This window comes from Benincasa hispida, chromosome 12 (assembly GCF_009727055.1).
Source record: "Benincasa hispida cultivar B227 chromosome 12, ASM972705v1, whole genome shotgun sequence".
Taxonomy (NCBI): domain Eukaryota; kingdom Viridiplantae; phylum Streptophyta; class Magnoliopsida; order Cucurbitales; family Cucurbitaceae; genus Benincasa; species Benincasa hispida.
The window spans coordinates 66,214,204-66,233,370 of NC_052360.1; the positions used below are offsets into that span (position 1 = coordinate 66,214,204).

The 19,167-nt window shown below is 28.2% G+C and overlaps 1 protein-coding gene across 1 annotated transcript; it reads left to right on the top strand.

The window, feature by feature from the left end:
• Positions 1-5,427: 5,427 nt before the first annotated feature.
• On the top strand, positions 5,428-6,644 carry LOC120067605. Its single transcript, XM_039019148.1, has 5 exons — positions 5,428-5,609; positions 5,737-5,904; positions 5,992-6,066; positions 6,160-6,303; positions 6,405-6,644. The coding sequence occupies exons 1-5, from the start codon at positions 5,607-5,609 to the stop codon at positions 6,642-6,644; spliced, it is 630 nt and encodes a 209-aa protein (XP_038875076.1). The 5' UTR covers positions 5,428-5,606.
• The last annotated feature ends 12,523 nt before the right edge of the window (positions 6,645-19,167 follow it).

Consider the following 19,167-nt stretch of genomic DNA (forward strand, 5'->3'; position numbering starts at 1 on the left):
CCTAACATAATTCATCAAAAAAAAAAATCATATACATATACAATTTAATAACTATCCATTTTTAACATGGCGGTGCACGCGACAAATAATTACGAAAATTAATATGCATGTTTACTGGCCATAAGTTTAAATTAAATGAAATATTTGTTAAAGAAAAGGGGAAAAAAAATCCTGAGCAAGAAAATTTTAATTTTTCCTAAACTTAATGGTTCACTTGTTTTTTTAATGATGTCAATTATCTTATTTATGGAGTGATATCAATTATTTTTTTTACGACATGCTGTATTGTAATGCTATAATTTCTGTTTTTTATAGTTTTCTTAAATAAAAAAATTGACAAATTTGTACAATTTTTTCCCCATATAATAGCCAATGCATGTTTAAAAAATCTCTTTTAAAATGAATTTCTATAATAATAATAATAATAATAATAATTTTTATCGATAATTTTAGATCGAATGACATAACTAATATAGAAAAAAATTGAATCAATAATGCCAAGAAAATAACTAGATCAAAGCAGAAGGGAAAAAAAACATAGTAGGGCCAAAATGGGCCTAAGATAAAGAATTATAGCACAATACCCAATATGGTATGCTGTTTACATGGCCCGATTGGTGAGTTCAAGGGTTATCATGATTTAGTTTCGAAACTTTATTTAGAATAACGTAGATCATTTATTCCTACAAATATATCATTGTAACTTGAGAGAATAAGTAAATTCTTCGTGCTTACCTTCTTATTTTGCGCACTTATTTACTCCATCATTCATCAAAAGGGTGTATAACTTTTTTTTCCTACCAAACATATTCACTATATTACAAGCCATATTTATTTCTTATCAAATATATTCGCCATTATTATCACAGAAATGTGGGACTCTTTTTCATATTCAAATATTTACCTCAACAACAATTTGTATATTATTAATATCGGAGAAAAAAACACAAAACATGTTTCTTGTGAGTTGCTAATTCATTTCAATAAATGGGGATATGCACATTTGGAAAGGAACATTCAAACCTTTTCAATACAATTTCATCCAAATTCAAAAAAGCTACTTTTGACCAAAGCATTTGAATGAATGTACGTGCTAACAAAAATAACAATTTTATTAAATGATGAGAAATCGTTTTAACATTTTATTTATTTATTTATTAAACCCAATTATAAAAACTCACATACATTATTTGAAATTTATAAATATAAACAAAAAAGAGAGAGAGAGAAAATATTCTGAGAAATTTTATCAGTCCATGATCCACCTAATCTTCATCCTCAACTATCTGTAACACTAAGAAGTAAGAAATAATTCTTTCTTTTTTAAAATTTAAGAAATAAAATAGAAATAAAAATAATAATAAAATAAGATTTATCTTAAAAAATGTTGTGAGAGTAAAAGATTGGTATATATCTTCCCCATGTATATGGGGTTTGGAGAAGCAAATCTTTGAATCATATTTCAAATTTTTTTTTCCAAAAATAATAATAATAATAGTTGCAAAATTCAGAAATGGCAGCTGAATATATCTGCTGTTTGACTTACAAACTTTTTTTTTAAAAAAAAAAAGAAAAAGAAAGAGAAAAGATTCTATTTTGATGCACATTCCACTGCTTAGTATTATGCCTGAATACTGAAAAAGGCCCCAAAAAATAATCCATTGATTCAGGTTTTTTTTTTTCTTTTGGGTATTGTTAAAGAGTTTAGAGATCTGAAACTGAATAGTCCAAAGTTGAACTTTCTTTTTAATTATTATGTATGCATTTCTACCATATTATAAGCACTCATTTTCTTCCTCTCTCTTGACCATTGTGTTTTCCAAACATCTCTCTCTCTTATCATTATTGTTTTTCTTTAATCCAAATCTTATTATTATTACTATTTTCAATTCAAATTAAGCATATATGTACAATACAACCAAACAACCCAAAGTTTAATCTTCTTAGATTTGACGATTGTATCAATTTAAATTTTCAACTTTCATAACCGCATTCATTTACATTATCTATTACAATGCATTTAGATAAACATCATATAAGATATACAATTTGATTAATTAAAATCTTAAATTTTCATAAAATGAACCAATTTAGACTCTCAATTAAGACTTTTCTATTTGTCCACATTTGAATAACTTTACACTCGTGTAAGAATTTAATGTATGAATGTACAATTTTCAAATATAATATTGAGGATCTAAACTAATTTACTTATAACAATTTAGAAGTTTAATTGAAATAAATACATGTTTCACTAAGTTTGGAGGTTTGGAGGAGGGTGTTAATTGATATAGTTACAAAAGATTGTGATTTAAATTTATCTAATTATTAGTTTAGGGTTTAAATTGAAGTAAATTTCAAAATTTAGAAGTGTAAATTGATTTTTTTTTCTTATTATTATTATGGTCACTTTGAATTCAAATTAAGTAGATACTTCGAGCACTCAAAATTTGTTTAGAACAACCACATGAGTATGAAACTTGGAACTTAAAAATGAATAATATAGAGCTACGTTTATACTTGAAAGTTGAATATATATATATATATATATATATATATATATGATTGAGCTCATTCTATTTCAAATCTTAAAATTTTAAATATTTCATATTATATGAAATATCACCCATCATTTAGTACCATGACATTCAACCCTTTATACATGGTTTTAAGATATTTTTTTATGCTTCTCTTAATTAAAAAAAAAGAAAAAGAAAAAGAAAAAAAATAAGAAAAGACAATTCATGCTATCAGTGAATCTGATATATGGAAATTTTAACGGATAGAAAAAATGTCAAGTCTATTAACGTCTATCAATAATAGACTTCTGTCGATTTTTTTATTATTGATATACATTAGTAGACTTCTAACAACCTCTATCAACATTTATCAACGAAAATTAAAATTGTACAATTTTGTGTAACTAATTTTCTTTATTTTTCTATTTCTGGAAATCCAAAAAATGTATCTAACCACAGAATTTTGACAAATAAATTTTAAAATAATCAAAACAAATTGTTTAAAATATAAAATATAAAATTTGTCAGGTATTAAAAATGAAATAAGCTTTGGGGTCAATAAAGATTAAATTAAGAGTTCAACCATCCATTTAATCACAATATTTTGACCAGTTTTTGACAACTCATGCACGTTTAAAGTTGTATTTATTTGGTCTTTACCGTGGAGATTAAGCATTAAACTAAATTGACAATGTTTCATTAAAAAAAAATATGTGCTAAATTAGCAATAAAAACATATTAGTTACAAAATTAAAAATTGAAGAGCTTATTCATATTGCAAAAACCATCAATGAATATGGTGATAGTTACGGTTATAAAAATGGTATCCCAAAACTTCTGTAAGTGTTAAAATTGAACCCTCAAATTTATAATAATTATAGAAATTGAACCTACAAATAATAAAATTTGAACTCCTCATACTTATGCAAATGTTATAATTTATATAATTATGTAAGTTTTAAGGTTAATTTTGACTTAATTTTAATATTTATATAAGTTTAAAAACTCATTTTTCAAAATTTAAAGTTTAAGGTTATAATTACAATTTACCCTATTTTTGTTTCATAAATTTTCCATCTAATCAAATTAAATCTTACAACACGGGCATGTGTTGCACTTCTTATCTATTGTGTTCAATTTCATCTAGTTTCACTCACCATTTTTTTTTTAAAAAAAAGGTAAATTAAAAGTAAAAGTTGCACTAAATTTACTAATTTTTCACACAAGATTAAACCCAATTAATACACAAAATTAGCAAGTGAATAAACCTTTAGTCTAAGCTCATAAAATTTCAACAAAATTCCAGCTTTAGCGTCGTTTCCATTTGAAGCTTCATAAATTTCATGCTATACATATATTTTATATTCATTAAATGCACACAAAAATATTTCAATAATCGTAATTCCTAAATGAAAGTATTAAAAAAGGTACAAATTGTAACGCATATAAAAGTCTAAGATAAAAATAGTGGACAATATCAATTTATATCCCTAAGACTTTGGAGATTTTCAATTAAAACTTCAAATTAGTAATTATATTAATGTAAACCCTATGATTTTATAAGCGAATCAATTTAGACCCATCATTATAATTTTATTTTAAAATTCTTTATGTATAACATTTATATGTGTATAAGACTTTTTTTCTTTAAATACAGAGATTAACGTAAATTAGAGAAAATGTGAGAGTTAAGTAGAAAGTAACCATTTAAGAAAAAAAAATGATTAATTTTTCATTGGCTTGTAGAAAATAATGTAAAAAAAGCACAGACAAAAAGTTTGAATTGATTCATTTATGAAACTTTAGAGTTTAATATGATACAATCATTATAATTTAGGATTTTAATCAACACAACCACCAAATTTCAGAGTATAATTTGATATTTTTTTAAAAAAAAATTGTAGCATATATAAAAATGTAAGCACTTACATTGGAATGTGTTTGGGATTGATTTTGGACTTGCTAAAATCATATCTGTCATATTTAAAATCACCTTGAAACGCACATTTAATTAGTCATTATTAATTTAATGATTAAATTTACACTTTTAAACTTAACTTTCATATTGTAAAACTGATTTGTATTAATTAGAAGCATTTTTATAGTGCTTTTGAAATGACAAAACAATTATAACCATTTTAAATCACTCTCAATTCCCAAATCAAATATTAAAATATCGATGTCGATATCGATATCAAGATTTCAATTCTACTTGATAAGATATTGATATTGATGAATATCTCTATCTGTCATGAAATTTATAAAATTTACTTATATTAATAATTAAGTTGTTTTTACTCTCAAATTATATGGATATTGTTATTAGTATTCAAAATTCATATTAGACTAAATAGATGACTTTTTTTCTTCTTAAATATTTTAGAGTATTAATTGTAAAAGATATTGTAGATTTCTATGATATTTATTATCGATATCAAACTTTTTTATTTACAAATATATCCCAGTATCCATAGCTATTTTCATCCTATCCCAAGTGAAAGAGGTAACTTTTTTAACCAAGAAATAGTAAAAAAAAAAAAGGTTTATTTCCCCAAAATTTCAAATATTTAGTTGAGAGAGAGAGAGAGAGAGAGATAGGAGCGTGTGAGAGTGGGTAAAACAGTCCATTGGGAAATCGGCTTTTTTCTCTACCGTTTTTCACTGTGATGAAACAGAGAAAAGTCACTGTTTTACGTCTTGTCATTTACCACATGCTACCACTCCTCACACATACCCAAGAAAAAACAGTCTCTCATAACACTAACACAAAACCAAAAATATTATACACACAAATCTCCAAATTCTCTTATCAAATATATATTTCCATTTCTTCATTTACGCTACCCCCCCGCCGCCGCCCCCCCCCCCCCCCCCCACCCCGCCTCACCACCCCCCCCCCCCCCTTTTTCTTCTTGAGGGTTTTCAGGATCTTCCTCATTAAAAATCAATCAAATTCCATTACAATTTCCCTTACTCTGTCTCTTTCAATTTCTCTCCCCGCCGTCTCTCTCTCTCTCTCCGAATGCCTTCTTAAACCCTAATCACTCACTCTCTCTTTCTCTCATAAAAAAAAAAAAAAAGAAAAAAATGGTGGGTTCATTTAATTTCATGGCTTTGCCTCGCTTTTACTTCTTCTTCTTCTTCTTCTTCTTCTTCTTCTTCTTCTTCTTCTAAATTGTCTCCGTTTTTTTGTTGTTCTGTTTTTGTTGCATTGCAGCGCTCACTACCCATCTGGCTTCAAGCGCTTCTCAGCGAGAAATTCTTCAATGCGTGTGTAGTTCATGAAGATGCCAAAAAGAATGAAAAGAACATCTTCTGTTTTGACTGTTCCCTCGGTATTTGCCCTCACTGCTTGTCCTCTCATTCTTCTCACAAACTCCTCCAGGTTCATTCATTCTCAAACCCATTCAACTAAAAAAACCCATTTCTCTCTTCGTCTAATTCTAATTCAATTTTCGTGGGTTTGTTTCAGATTAGACGATATGTGTATCACGATGTGATTCGATTGGACGATGCTACTAAATTAATTGATTGTGCTTTTGTACAAGTAAGTTTTTAATTGGGGTTTGTTAAAAACAGGATAATTTTGTTGTTTTCTGAATTGGGTTTTTGGTTTTTTTCTTTTTGTTTGAAATTTTAGTCGTACACTACGAATAGTGCGAAAGTGGTGTTTCTGAAACAGAGGCCACAGACTAGAAATTTTAGAGGCTCCTCCTGCAATCTTTGCAGCACCTGCGACAGAAGCCTTCAAGACCCTTATCTTTTTTGCTCCGTTTCTTGCAAGGTTTTATTTCTATAATTCCAAACTCGGTTTTCGTTTTTTTATTTTTCCGTTTATTTTTTATTTTTTTAAAAAATTTTTGCCCTGGGTTTCGTTTTTTATAGATTGATTATCTAATGAAAACGCAAGGTGGGGTTTCGAGGCATCTTTCGGAGTGCAATTTCTTGCCATTACCCGAACCGGGTTGGGACGACGGGATTACGATGACACCGGACTCTGTTCTCGTAACACCGGTTGGTTCAAACCGTACTTCCTCCGGTTCCGAGCGGCGGGCCGGAACAGAAGGGAAGCAACTGGCATCGACGGCAACGACGGAGTTTGTTGAAAAAAAGAGGGTAGCTTGACAAAGGCGCGGCGATATAGGCAGCGTGCCGGCCGGTTTGCTGGCCGCGGAACGCATTTTTCGAGACGTCTGGGAGTTTGTATGAGCCCGCGAGAAATAGGATACCCCACAGCGGGCCCCACTTTATTGAATTTTCTATTTTTCTATTTTTTTTTTGGTTAAGAAAACAAAATTGTAGTACTGAAGGGGCAGGGGAGGTTTTTGGGGACATGGATTGCATTTTGTGGTTTCTCATGGTGGTATTTTGTAAAGGGGAGGTCCTTCTGGCTTCTGAATTTAATTTTACGATTGTTCAGTGGCATTTTTATAATTATTTTTTTTCAGATTAAAAGGAGTGAAAAAGAAAAAAAGAAATGGAATGATGGGGTGTGGGTTGTTATTTTGAGAAGGATCTAACCAAGTTTTTAATTATTACAACAATATCCATATTCAAAAGGTTTTAAATATATCTTCTCATTTCTTTTATCTTTTTCAAATTTTCAATTTAATTTAATTTCTCATGCTTCCAATTATTTTAATTAAATTTAATCGTCAAAATATGCGCTATATAAATTGTGCTGATATTTTAATTTGATGAAATAAATAGCATAATTTAAAATTTAGGATGTATTAAATTATTTGATTTAAATTGCTCATAGAAATAATTGGTTTATTTTAAATGCTGGTATATAAAAAATTGATGATTATGTAAAAATATAAGTTATTTTTAATTCCATTTTTCTTTTACTACTATTTTTAAATTCGTATGTTCTCATACTCTTAAGCTATAATAATGGTTGGGAGGATTTTGAAAAATTATGTTTTTTTGGATTTTGAAAAATCACGATACTTTTAAAAATTTGTTCTATTAAATACATTTGAGTTTTCTTTTAGTATAAAATATTAATCTAGACAATTTATGAAGCATACATGACATCCGAGACATCTTATGTATGCTAATTTTTAATTCATACACATGAATTGTTCCACTAATTTTTATTATTTAATTTAACAAAAAACGATTTCAAAATTTAAAGGTTATGTTCTAAAACAAAAATTTTAAGTATTTTTCAAAATCTAGAGCATACTTTTTTCTTTTTAGAATCAAACATATGATATTGAGTTCGATAATAAACTATGTTTATCAAAAGAGCATAATTGAAATCTGTTTTATGATATTTTATTTTGTTTAATTGAGATTTTCTTTGATAATTATTGTTAATTTTTTAAAATTAATACTTTCATCTCTAAATTTATTGTTTTATTATCTACTATTTTTAATACCTTCAAAAATTAAATCAAGTTCTGAAAGGTAAAATCGTATTTTTTAAAAATTTATTTTATTTTTAAAATTTGACTATAAATTCAACTCTTTTATTTTAAAAAATGAAAATTATTATAAGAATGGGTGAAAATAGACTTACTTTTTAAAGATTAAAAAAAAAAACCCGAAAGAGGGTCACAAAATGGCATTAATCTTTTCTTTTTGAAAAATATCATTATTTTCTTATACGGGACGGTGCTGATTTGGCCAGAAGATGAAGGTAAAAATGTACGGTTGGCAATTTTCTTGAGTACTGTGCTAATTATTATATTGTTAGTCTAGTTTTAATTATAGGCTTTGAATGTTTGGTAGGTAAAAATTGAAATACATAAAACTGCCAAAAAAAAAAAAAGAAAAAAAGAGAAGATAATCGAAATATATAATAAACTTGAAAATGTGATGACTGATGAACGTGTTTAATAATTACGTATACTAATTATCAATTCGTTAAAGATAGGTAATTATTTTAAATGATAAAATAATTTAAAATATTTTCAAGTATAACAAAGTGCTAATATTTATCAATAATAAATCATGATAGATATTTATCACCGATATTTATAGATGTCAAGAGACCTATCCTAGTTTATCACAATCTAAATTGCATATTCAATTTTAGTTTTAAAAGCTAACACATTATAAATATCATTTTGTTGATTTGAAAAATTTTAACCGAAGAAAATGCACATGATTTTTACCTAACAACAATAGTAAATTTATTTGAATAAAAACGAATATGGCTTATAGAAGAGAAAATTTATCTACCGATGTAGTGCTTGTTATACATATTATTATACTTAAGTTAGAGGGAGCGAAAAGTTACCTATCATGAAGTCATAAGAGTATATTTATAGTAGAGCTTGACCTACGTCTATTTTTGGTTTCTTTCACGAATCAATTTAAGAGGTGAACCAAACTAGATTTACCATGGACATCTTGGATGGAGAGTGTTTAAGTCCCGCCCCATTAAATGAATTAGGCTCCTTGACCTCAATAAGGTTAGGGTAAGGGTCAATCGAAGGTCAAGACGATGTGTGGGTCGATCCAAGGTTGAGGCTGAACACAACATCCTTCTTCTCATGGTCTTGATCTAATCTTTTGAGCCAGCCTTGCCTTGGCATCGATCTTATTTCCAATTGCCTATTTAGATTTATTCATTTGATTCAAAATTATTCATAATACCATTAACTATATTATCTGAGATTTGAACTCCACTCCTATATGTTTGAACCGAAAATAATAATAATAACTAATAACAATAATATAGTAGAAAAAAATAATATGATAGAAAAGAAGAAGTTATTAATTAATAAGAACAACGAAGGCGCAAACTATCCTCACTATGATTGTATGATATTATCCACTTCAGGGATAAACTCTCGTGATTTTACTTTTCAAGCAACCCAACAAATTTCTAACCAATGAAGTTGATTGAAAGGATATAAATTTTAGTTATGTGCATAATAGAAATAGGTTCTATTGGACATTTTTAAAATTTAATGTGTATATATCTATTAGTTACATAATTGAAAGGATCGGTTAGATTCAAATTTTAACTTTATAAAAATTTTAAATATGTCTCACATTTATTGGATACAAAATAAATTTTTTATGGATCCATTAAATATTTTTTTAAAAAGAATTTTTAGATACAAAATTAAAAGTTTAAGGATCTATTAGACACAAATTTAACGATTTAAAAACTAAACTTGTAATTTAACATTCATATAAATATCATTTTAAATGCATTGATATATAAAACAATACAAACCAATATAGAATCATTAATTTAAATAAATTAAGCAAATAATGAAGCTAATAATATTTATCAATGGTTTTCTAAAAATGGAATACAATTTTATTTTTCAATTAATTTCTAAAACAATTCACTAAACATTAAGAAAACATTTATGTTTGCACGAGGTTTTTGAACATAGGTATAGTTCGTGGAGTTGAATTTGAGGTTATGTAAATTTATGTTGTTGCGTTCGATCTTGAACATATGATACTCTAATTCTCTCTCTTAAATGCTTACACTTCATTCTTGAGATGGAGTACGTGAATATTGTTGAAGTTAAAGTCCTAGAATAATGTTTTGTATCTTCAAATGGCATGAATTTTTAAGGATTGTTGAATCTTTTAGAAGTTTAAGGAGTTTCTAATAGTTGGTAAATTCTCTCTACATCTCTCTAGCTTTCAATTTTTAAACTCTCAAAATGAAAGAAGACTTATTTATAGAGAGTATCAAGACAATGTGAACTCGGGCTTGGATGACCCTTATGGCTAATTAACTCTTTTTTAGATTGGATTGTTCTTTAGGTGGTGATTGGACAAATGACCAAAACGAAAGAACAATTTTGAAAATTGGCCAAACGTATTTTTTTTTTTGTGAAAATGGTCGAAAGACTAATTTTGATACTATTTAAATTTAATAGACACAAATACCCTTACAACTTAATTCCTATAATTGTGCTGTATTTTGAAAAGGAAAACTAATAATCTCAATCAAGATCTAACAAACTTAACCAACCAAAATCTAATCTTAATTTTTTTAAAAATCTATATCTAAAATAATATCACATGCAATCGGTAGAGATGCAGAATCTAAAAAATATATAATTAGAAACTAAGGTTGAAAAGTAGAAAAATTAGACTTTACTTTTAACCCAAAAATTAACATTAATCATCAAGAATATTTAGTTATAAATAATAACTCAAAATTTATGCACGAAATAAGTAAATAGTACCTTATATTCAAGATAGTTATCAAATACCTTCCACTCATACTAAGCCCCACATATACCTTTTACTCAAGTCATTCAATTAATAAAATAACATGGATTAAAAAATTGTCAACTGAACCCCATAAATACACTATACTAAAAATCTACATATATATTGGAAATGAAAATTAAAGTTAGTATCAAAGTTATGCGAACATTGTAATGTTTATGTTACTTTTGTGTTGCTTACGAAAACAAGAACATGAGCCGATAAAATTATAGAAGAAATGGAGAAGAAAGGAAACAATGTGAGACGATAAAATTAAAACAAGATGTATGGTATTCCCTTGTTGAAAAAATCACAAACCTAAAAATTTCGTTTCAATCCAAAACTATGATTAAATTCTTTACAAAATTGGAAACCATGAGCCGCAACACTATCTTCTTTAGATGTGAACTATCCTATATGCGGTTGAAAGGAAAGGCTATATTTGTTATGAGCTCGGTTGGTATGTTTACGAGCTCTATTGGTAATCTTATGAGCTTTTTATAAAACAATTGGAGGAAAGGGTTAGGTTACATTTAAATTTAAAAATTAGAGAGATAATAGATTTTTCTAAAAAAGGAAAAAGATAAAGTTGTAAATTTGTAAATAATAATGTAATCGAAATATTTATTTGGCCATCCATATTTCAGTAGATTTTGTTTTTGGAATTTTTTTAAAAAAATAATGGTTTGAAATGGCCAGTCCACACAATTTCTCCATGCTCTATGGAATGGGAGCCCAAATATTATTATCCAATTACATCTAACCAACTTATACAATCCAATGATCGTGACAAAGATACACGATATTATCAGGATCCTGTAATTTTTTGTCTTTACTTTCAATTTGTAACTCACGTCTACTTTATAGTTAATCCCCAATAGGGATGTCCATTTTCTAAATTATATATATGAATAAATTGATGGGGGATTATTTCCTTTTATTAGAAAATTAAAATATTTCTCTTTAAATTTAAATTATCCATGTGGAACGAATCATATAAAAAAAATTAGTGAGAAATTTATCTATTTCTTTAGAACTTTTCCATAGTAAAATTAGTGAGAAATTTATCTATTTCTTTAAAAATTTTCCATAGTAATGGCCTAAATTAATTGATTTTTTTCCACCAAACGGAAAATCTTTTTTGCGGGAAATGATATGGGAGAGTGGATAAGCCATTCCACCCACATCTCTAATCTCTAATTCAATAATTAGTGATTTTGTCATTAATTTAGAAAATGACGTGGTAGTTCGCGATTTGTCCAAAATTTCTTAATCAATCCTGAGTAGATTTTTTTATGTATATATATATATGTGAAAAAATAAAAAATAAACTAAATACTAATATTTAAAATAATATACAAATAAATTAAAAAATTAATTATATATATATATATATACACGAAATAAGAAAATAAAATTAGAATTACAATTTGTGTTATAATCCATCATAAATTTACGTAGGAAATGTGATAGATGGTGATCAAAAGACCATAAATTGGGTTGCACCATAGCATTTGCCTCCTCTAGAGTCTAGCCTCAGCCTGGATTTGTTCTTTATATTAGTGAGAATATTGTCTAGGTGTACTTGAAACACCACGAGAACATTAGGGATATATTTGAGAGTGATTTTATCAAGATTATAATCATTTTTATTATGTTTAAAAATATCTTGAGATATGATTTAAATAATTCAAAATCAATTTTGATTGTATGAAAATTATATTTGAAATGTAAAATCAAATCTTAAACTGATTTTAAATGTGTAAAGACTTGTTTCATAATGATTTTGTATATGACAAAGGCGATTTTAGCTATTTCAAAATTTATCCCAAACATACAATAGAAATCATTGCAAATAGAAAATGATGTGAATTGTTTGCATGTTTAGTATTTAGACCATTTATATTAAGTCATAAAAAGTTATTGCTTGGTCTTTTAATCTTTCCACTATATATATATTTCATAACCTATTAATTAGGTTAGAGATTTGGTATTGGCAATATATTTTAAGGATGTTGTGGCTCTTGTCGCATGTGACATTTTTCATCTTATACCTTAGATTGTACTTCAGGATGTCTTTGCAATCGCCAGTTCCAAATAGACAGATGTCCCACGAATTGTTGACTCTGCAGAATATATTTTTCTTATCTTGAAAATTCTAGTATTTAATTTTGTTTCTTTCCTTCTCAGCATGGTGCTTGCTAGTTTTGGTTTATTTTCTCCTTTTTTCACTATGCATATTTAAGAGAATACAATTCTCTTTTTAGGGTTCACAACTTTAAAGAATTTGTGCCATTGCATGGATTTGTTGAGTGTCGTCGTGATAGGTTGTTGGAAGAGACGTCTTCCTTATATGTCAATTTTATGATTGTGAAGTTTGTTCCACTGTCGATCTAGAGAGGTTCTCTAAGTCATATTAAATTATTCTACTATATATTGAAAAATGGATTCACATACTTAGACTCCCATACTTAGGGGGTGCCTAAGAATTCCAAGTGAAGTGGTCTTCTTTTGAAGTGGGAAAGATAGATGTTCAAATCGAGAGGGAATCTCACACTTAGAAGGAGCCTAAGTGATCATTCATTAATATTCTTATACTTAGGGGAGCCTAAGTACGTTGAAGGTGGGGGATCTCATACTTAAGGGAGCCTAAGTTTTATCGGGAGGGAGTCTTACACATAAGGGGAAGTCTACTCGAGTGATCGCTCTATAAGTTAGGCTATTTGAGTGTCATTGTAATTGTTGCTTATTTAAAGATAAGTATTTTGTTATAATTGCTTGATTTTATATTAGTGAAAATATCTTTCCATGGGTACATTACCTCCAAATCTAGGTGGTAGTGCATCGAATTGGGTTACCAAACTCTGTGTTCTGTTCATGCTTTATTATTATTATTTTTTTTTTATGTTTATCTTTGATATTATCTGGATTGTTGTAACATCATGTGATAATAAATTTTATTGTGTGTTAGATACCTTTATTTCAATTTATATTGTTGAATGAGAAATTTTGACTATCACAAATAGCCATATAATTTTTTTAAATTGGTGACAACGGGATTGATCACAAGTTGACATGTCTCTAAATTAAAATTGAAGATAAAAAAAATAATGACAAATTTCAAATAAATACCACGTGCCTTCATCATGGTTGATTTGAACCCGACTTTGATAAATAGGGTCATGTTTGTGTTTTCAGTCCACATTTAAAGTCTAGAAATTGATCCGTAGTTTAAATTTAATAGGATATAAAGCCTAAAATCAGTAAAACTCAAGCCTAGTGGCTAGTAGGCCAGACCCATGACTAACCAAGTTCAAACCTATCTTGAGATCTTTATAAATAGAGAAGTTATTCTTCATTTGGGAAGTTCGTGAATAGAAAATTTCATAGAAAACTTAGAAAGAATTCTTCAATTATTAGAAGACTCCTTCAACTTATGAAAATTGAATGATTTTGAAGACTAAACTCCTTTAAGTTTGAAGACAAAGAACCATTCTTCTAAAACTTTAACTTCAAAGAAGATCCAATCACTCCATCTCTTGAATGAATAGTATTGCTAAGGGAGAGAATTAGAAGATCTAGCGTTAGATATTGTATCCCACTCATACAAACCTACATATACTCAAATTTAACTCTACAAACTACATGCATTTCTCTAGAAATCTCGGTAAACATATATATTTAATGATTATTATTTAAAATATTTATTATAATTAAAATAATATCTTACCAAGCTAATCATTTTTAGATTATTTTGTCCCTTTACCAAATCTTAAATTAACAAATCATGTCGCTCAATATATAATTAACATCTAAAAAACTAGAATATGAAAAGTTTCTTTTTGTAAAATATTATCTTTATTTTGTATGATGATAACTAAATTGTTCTTATTAAATTATTTTAAAATTAAAAAAAGAAAGTTCTCTTTTCTTCGAGTACTCCACTCTTCTTTTGAAAAACATTGTAAATCGATAAAACGATTCCATTAATATCCATGCGAATCCAATCGAGATTTCATGCTGATGTAATTTTGAGTTTACTTAGCTCATTTTAAGTCTACCACAATGTTGTTAATCATTATTTAAAAAAAAATAAAATAAAATAAGAAGACTTACTACAAAACCAAGTATTTGAAGTAGAATTTCAAGTAAATTCAACAATGACAGTAGTCGGTAGATTAAAAGTGAATTTATATTTGGGTGATTGCTAAGATTAAGCAATTTCTCTGACATCAATACAACCTCAAACTATGTCAATACAAATGGAAGGCAAATTTAAAGCCAATGAATTGAAGAAGGGCCACTCAACTACTTGTTCCCTATTAAAACAAAGATTCCCATGCAGAAACTCGTAAATTATTTACCACAATAAGCTACTTAAATTCCCTTGCCATAACTATAAATTTGGAGGCCATTTTTTTTTCACTCATACAAAAGATAGAGAAAGCAAGATGACGATAGGTAAGAATCTCGTCGTCGTGCTCGTAGTCTCGACGTTGGCAATGGTGTTTCTGGAAAATGTTGAAGGAGGAAGAGAGATGGCCTTGAAAGAAGCAGCAAAAGCTGATTACAATCCCCACATTTTGAATGAAAATGTGGAATATAAACCCAAGGAGGAATATGACTGTGATGGATATAGATACACAGATAGAGATTGTTATGAATATGGCAAATGTGACAACTTCTCCTATCTCGACGACGACGACCGTCAATACAATTGGAATTCCTATAAAAAATCGGTGGCAGAGGTGGTCGGAAAGTATGGAGTTCAGAAGAATTTCCCCTGAGTAGCAATGCTAAAACAAACCATAAGCATAGTATTGCTTATGGATTCTATGAATAAAATATGAGTATAGGTCTTATTTTTGAGGCCAATGTAATGGAATGAAAATCTATTTTCTAATAGTACTTTCTTTTATGTCTAATCTTTTCTCATATTTCTATTTATGAAAGGTCATTTGGTAACATTTGTACTGTTTGTTAATTCTAATTTTTAGAGATAGAAATGTTTGACCTTTTTTTTTCCTCCTGTTTTTGTTTTTCAAAACCAAATGTCTTGTTATTTGTTATTTGTTGTTTATTTATTTATTTATTTTTTTTTGTATAAACTAAAGTTGGACAAGAAAAAGATTGACATTGTGTCATAGCCTTTTGGTTGATCTCAATGCCTAAACATTGAGAATTGAATATCATTATGATTTGCTTTTGAAGACTACAAATTATTTATTAAAAATGTACTTTCATTTTCTTTTCTTTTCTTTCTTTCTTTTTTTTTTTTTGGAAATAACTTTCATTTTGAATTAATGATTACGAGTTATGTTTAAATGTATTATAAAATGGAAAAAAAAAACAAAAAAAAAAAGGAAAAACAACTTGATCATTTTTTTAAATATATTGTTTTGGATTAAATTTACTTACTAAAGTATTTATTTACTGGTTTTATTATTTTTTTTTGGTCATTCTTATCAACTAGAATATACATCTGAAACTGTAACGTTTAACGAAAAATTTTGGTGACTATAAATTACCTTATGATTTTTTGAATTAATGAAAAAAATATAAATTATTAAATTTGAGACCAGTTACACATTTATATGTGTCCCAAATTAAAATTAAAAATTAAAAAAAATGACAAACTTCAAATAATGCTACTTACCTTGATCATGACCATCTTATCAATATGCCTAGCTTGGTCAAATTATATCATAATTTTTTAGCTTAGGTTCAAACAAGTAAAATATGGTCCAATAAATGATGTAATTTAACCTAAATTAAAGTAGCCTAAAATCCAAATGTCATCTAAACCCAAACCCATACTATCTATGGAAAATTCTATAAATAGAAGAACTACTATTAATTTTGAAGGTATAAAAATTTTAGAATTAAGAGTACTCATAAAACTTTTAAGTAGTCGTTGGTTTTCTGATAATATAGATAACTAGAATCTGATATGTTCGAAATTATAGATGTCCGACATTTTTAGATTACCGTATTTGTTTCGTAAGAATATTTTTGCAGACATTAGGAAACACTACAAGAAAATATACATTTTATAGTCTTTAAGTATAACCTTTTATAAAATAGGCTATTGAAAAGATGGAAAAAAAAAAAAAAGGTTTAACGTGCAATGGTCGCGCTTTAGGATTTCTCTACTCATAAAATTTCTGTTCTAGTAAGTAAAAATCCATACGTTCTCGTCTTTGTTTGTCGATTTAAAATAAGTTTTACGCTCATTTGATATTTATTTTTGATCTAAATTGATTTCCTTTGAGCATATCCGAGATGATTTTTTGTCCAATTTCCTCCTAAAGAAGTTGAATGCCTACTTCCATTGGTAGGGAAATGGCCTCCTTCAACGCAATAGCCGCATCCACATCACTAAACCCTTTAGATTAATGATATAACTCCGAACGTGAACAGCAGAGCAGAGGTTTTGAGCAGGTCCAAGCTTGAACGGTATTCAGATCATTAAAAAGGTGTGATTCCTGGAAATATTTGTAGCTTTTCCAATTAATTGAAAATCCTTAGATGCGAATGCCTTTATGATCTCGGGTTTACCTTAGTTTTATGTTTGGATTGTGATCGTTTTTATGAAATTTGTTCTTCTCTCAACTTTCTTTAAGAAGTGTTTCTGACGGAGCTTCAAATTTCTGAGTTGGTTCCTCTACACATATGTTCTACTTAGGGAATCTTCGGTTGGAATGTACCAATGCGCAACAGAAGTGACCATGATCCATAACCACTCTAATTCATTAATTTTGACATAAATGAAAGCATGCTTCAGCATAAATAAATGAGTTTCAAAACATACATTTGAAGAACTTTCTCTAAACTCGAATTCAATTGCAAATCTCATCTGAATCTTGTTGTAGACCACCCCAAGATCTTCGCTACTATTGATACTCTAGAAGATTGAGTAGTGAGACCCAAAATAAGCCTGAATTAAGAGAATTTGGAGATAAGTTCATTGCAACAACCCCATCGAAGAACTTCTTCTCTTGAATTTTTCTAAAAAATTTGATCGGTTGCATTGCTTCAAAACACTCAAATCTCTCCAATATATTGCAGACATTCATGCAAAGAGATTTGCTGCATGAGATGCAGCTCATGCTTAGAGTTAATGAAACTTGAATAGTAGATTGTTAGTGAGCTACTTGGAGGAAGACAATAGAAAAAGCTTATTTTCCATTTTGTGTTTTTCCTTCCTTTTCAATTTATCACATATTGATTTCATAAATTAATTCTTTTAATAAAATTGAAAATATTATTAATTTTACAAAATTAATTTCATAAAATAATTTTCTTAATAAAATTAATAAATAATTATTTAAACAATTTAAATAATTCTAATTAATTTAATATCAAATATTAAATTAATTTTTACACAATTCCATCTTCAAATATTTAAATCATATTTAAATATTATTTTTTAAATTTTATTTAATTCTAATTTGAACACTTCAAATTAACTTATTACNCTTCAAATATTTAAATCATATTTAAATATTATTTTTTAAATTTTATTTAATTCTAATTTGAACACTTCAAATTAACTTATTACGCTATTCTAGAGTTAATCCATTTATGAGCTACTAGGGGAACCTCGCAGACTTACAGATCATGGGCTCCAACGATCCAAGATTAATCGACTAAACTCATTAGACCGATCATTTGTTAACTAATGGGTGATTCCACTAAAGCCCATAGCTGAAATTCCCTCACCGTAGATATATTATGCCCACTCAATATAACAATGATTAGTAAGTTAACCCTTCATAGGTTATTCATAATAACGGTTGGGTCGAATCTCTGTTTTACCCCCAAAATCAGCACTTGAAGGGAACAACCTCTCTACCAGCCCTAATCGGGTAGGAGTGAATTTCATCTTGCATCCTATGTCCCCAACTATTCATCCGATCATATCCCCAAAATAGGAGACTTATTGAGCAGAGACAGTTGGTCTACTCTCACTGTTTGCAGATCAAAGGATAATCCCGAACAAACAGGAGTTCATAGTTAGCTCAGGATTAAGGTCAAGTTACCTAGGTCATTGCTTTAAAATAAAGTCTTAAAAAGTAAACAACGTTATAAAGTAAGAGTGGCTGGTTTCGTGGTCCGATCTTGCACAAAACTCATTTGCACAGGACACCCCCACTCCTCATGTCCCAACATGAACGAATTAGGATCACTTCGTTTGTAGAACTTTACAACTCATTGCAACAACTACAGAGTAGGCCGCATTCGATAGTGTTTCTAGAATAAGGCACCCAACCTTATTCATATATTATAGATCATTTTGACTATTTACTCGAACCTGATCCACTTTGTATGTCTCCACATGAAGTTCAAGTACTCATGTAATAGTCAAGAGACTTTGGTTTATTGGATTTCTAAAAAACAATATATTCAATAACAACTTATTGAACTTTTAGAATAAGTTCAACTGTTT

Coding starts and splice junctions, on each gene's coding strand:
- LOC120067605 (XM_039019148.1), top strand. Junction 6,067..6,159: donor TTGATTGTGCTTTTGTACAA/GTAAGTTTTTAA, acceptor TTGAAATTTTAG/TCGTACACTACGAATAGTGC. Junction 6,304..6,404: donor TTTGCTCCGTTTCTTGCAAG/GTTTTATTTCTA, acceptor CGTTTTTTATAG/ATTGATTATCTAATGAAAAC.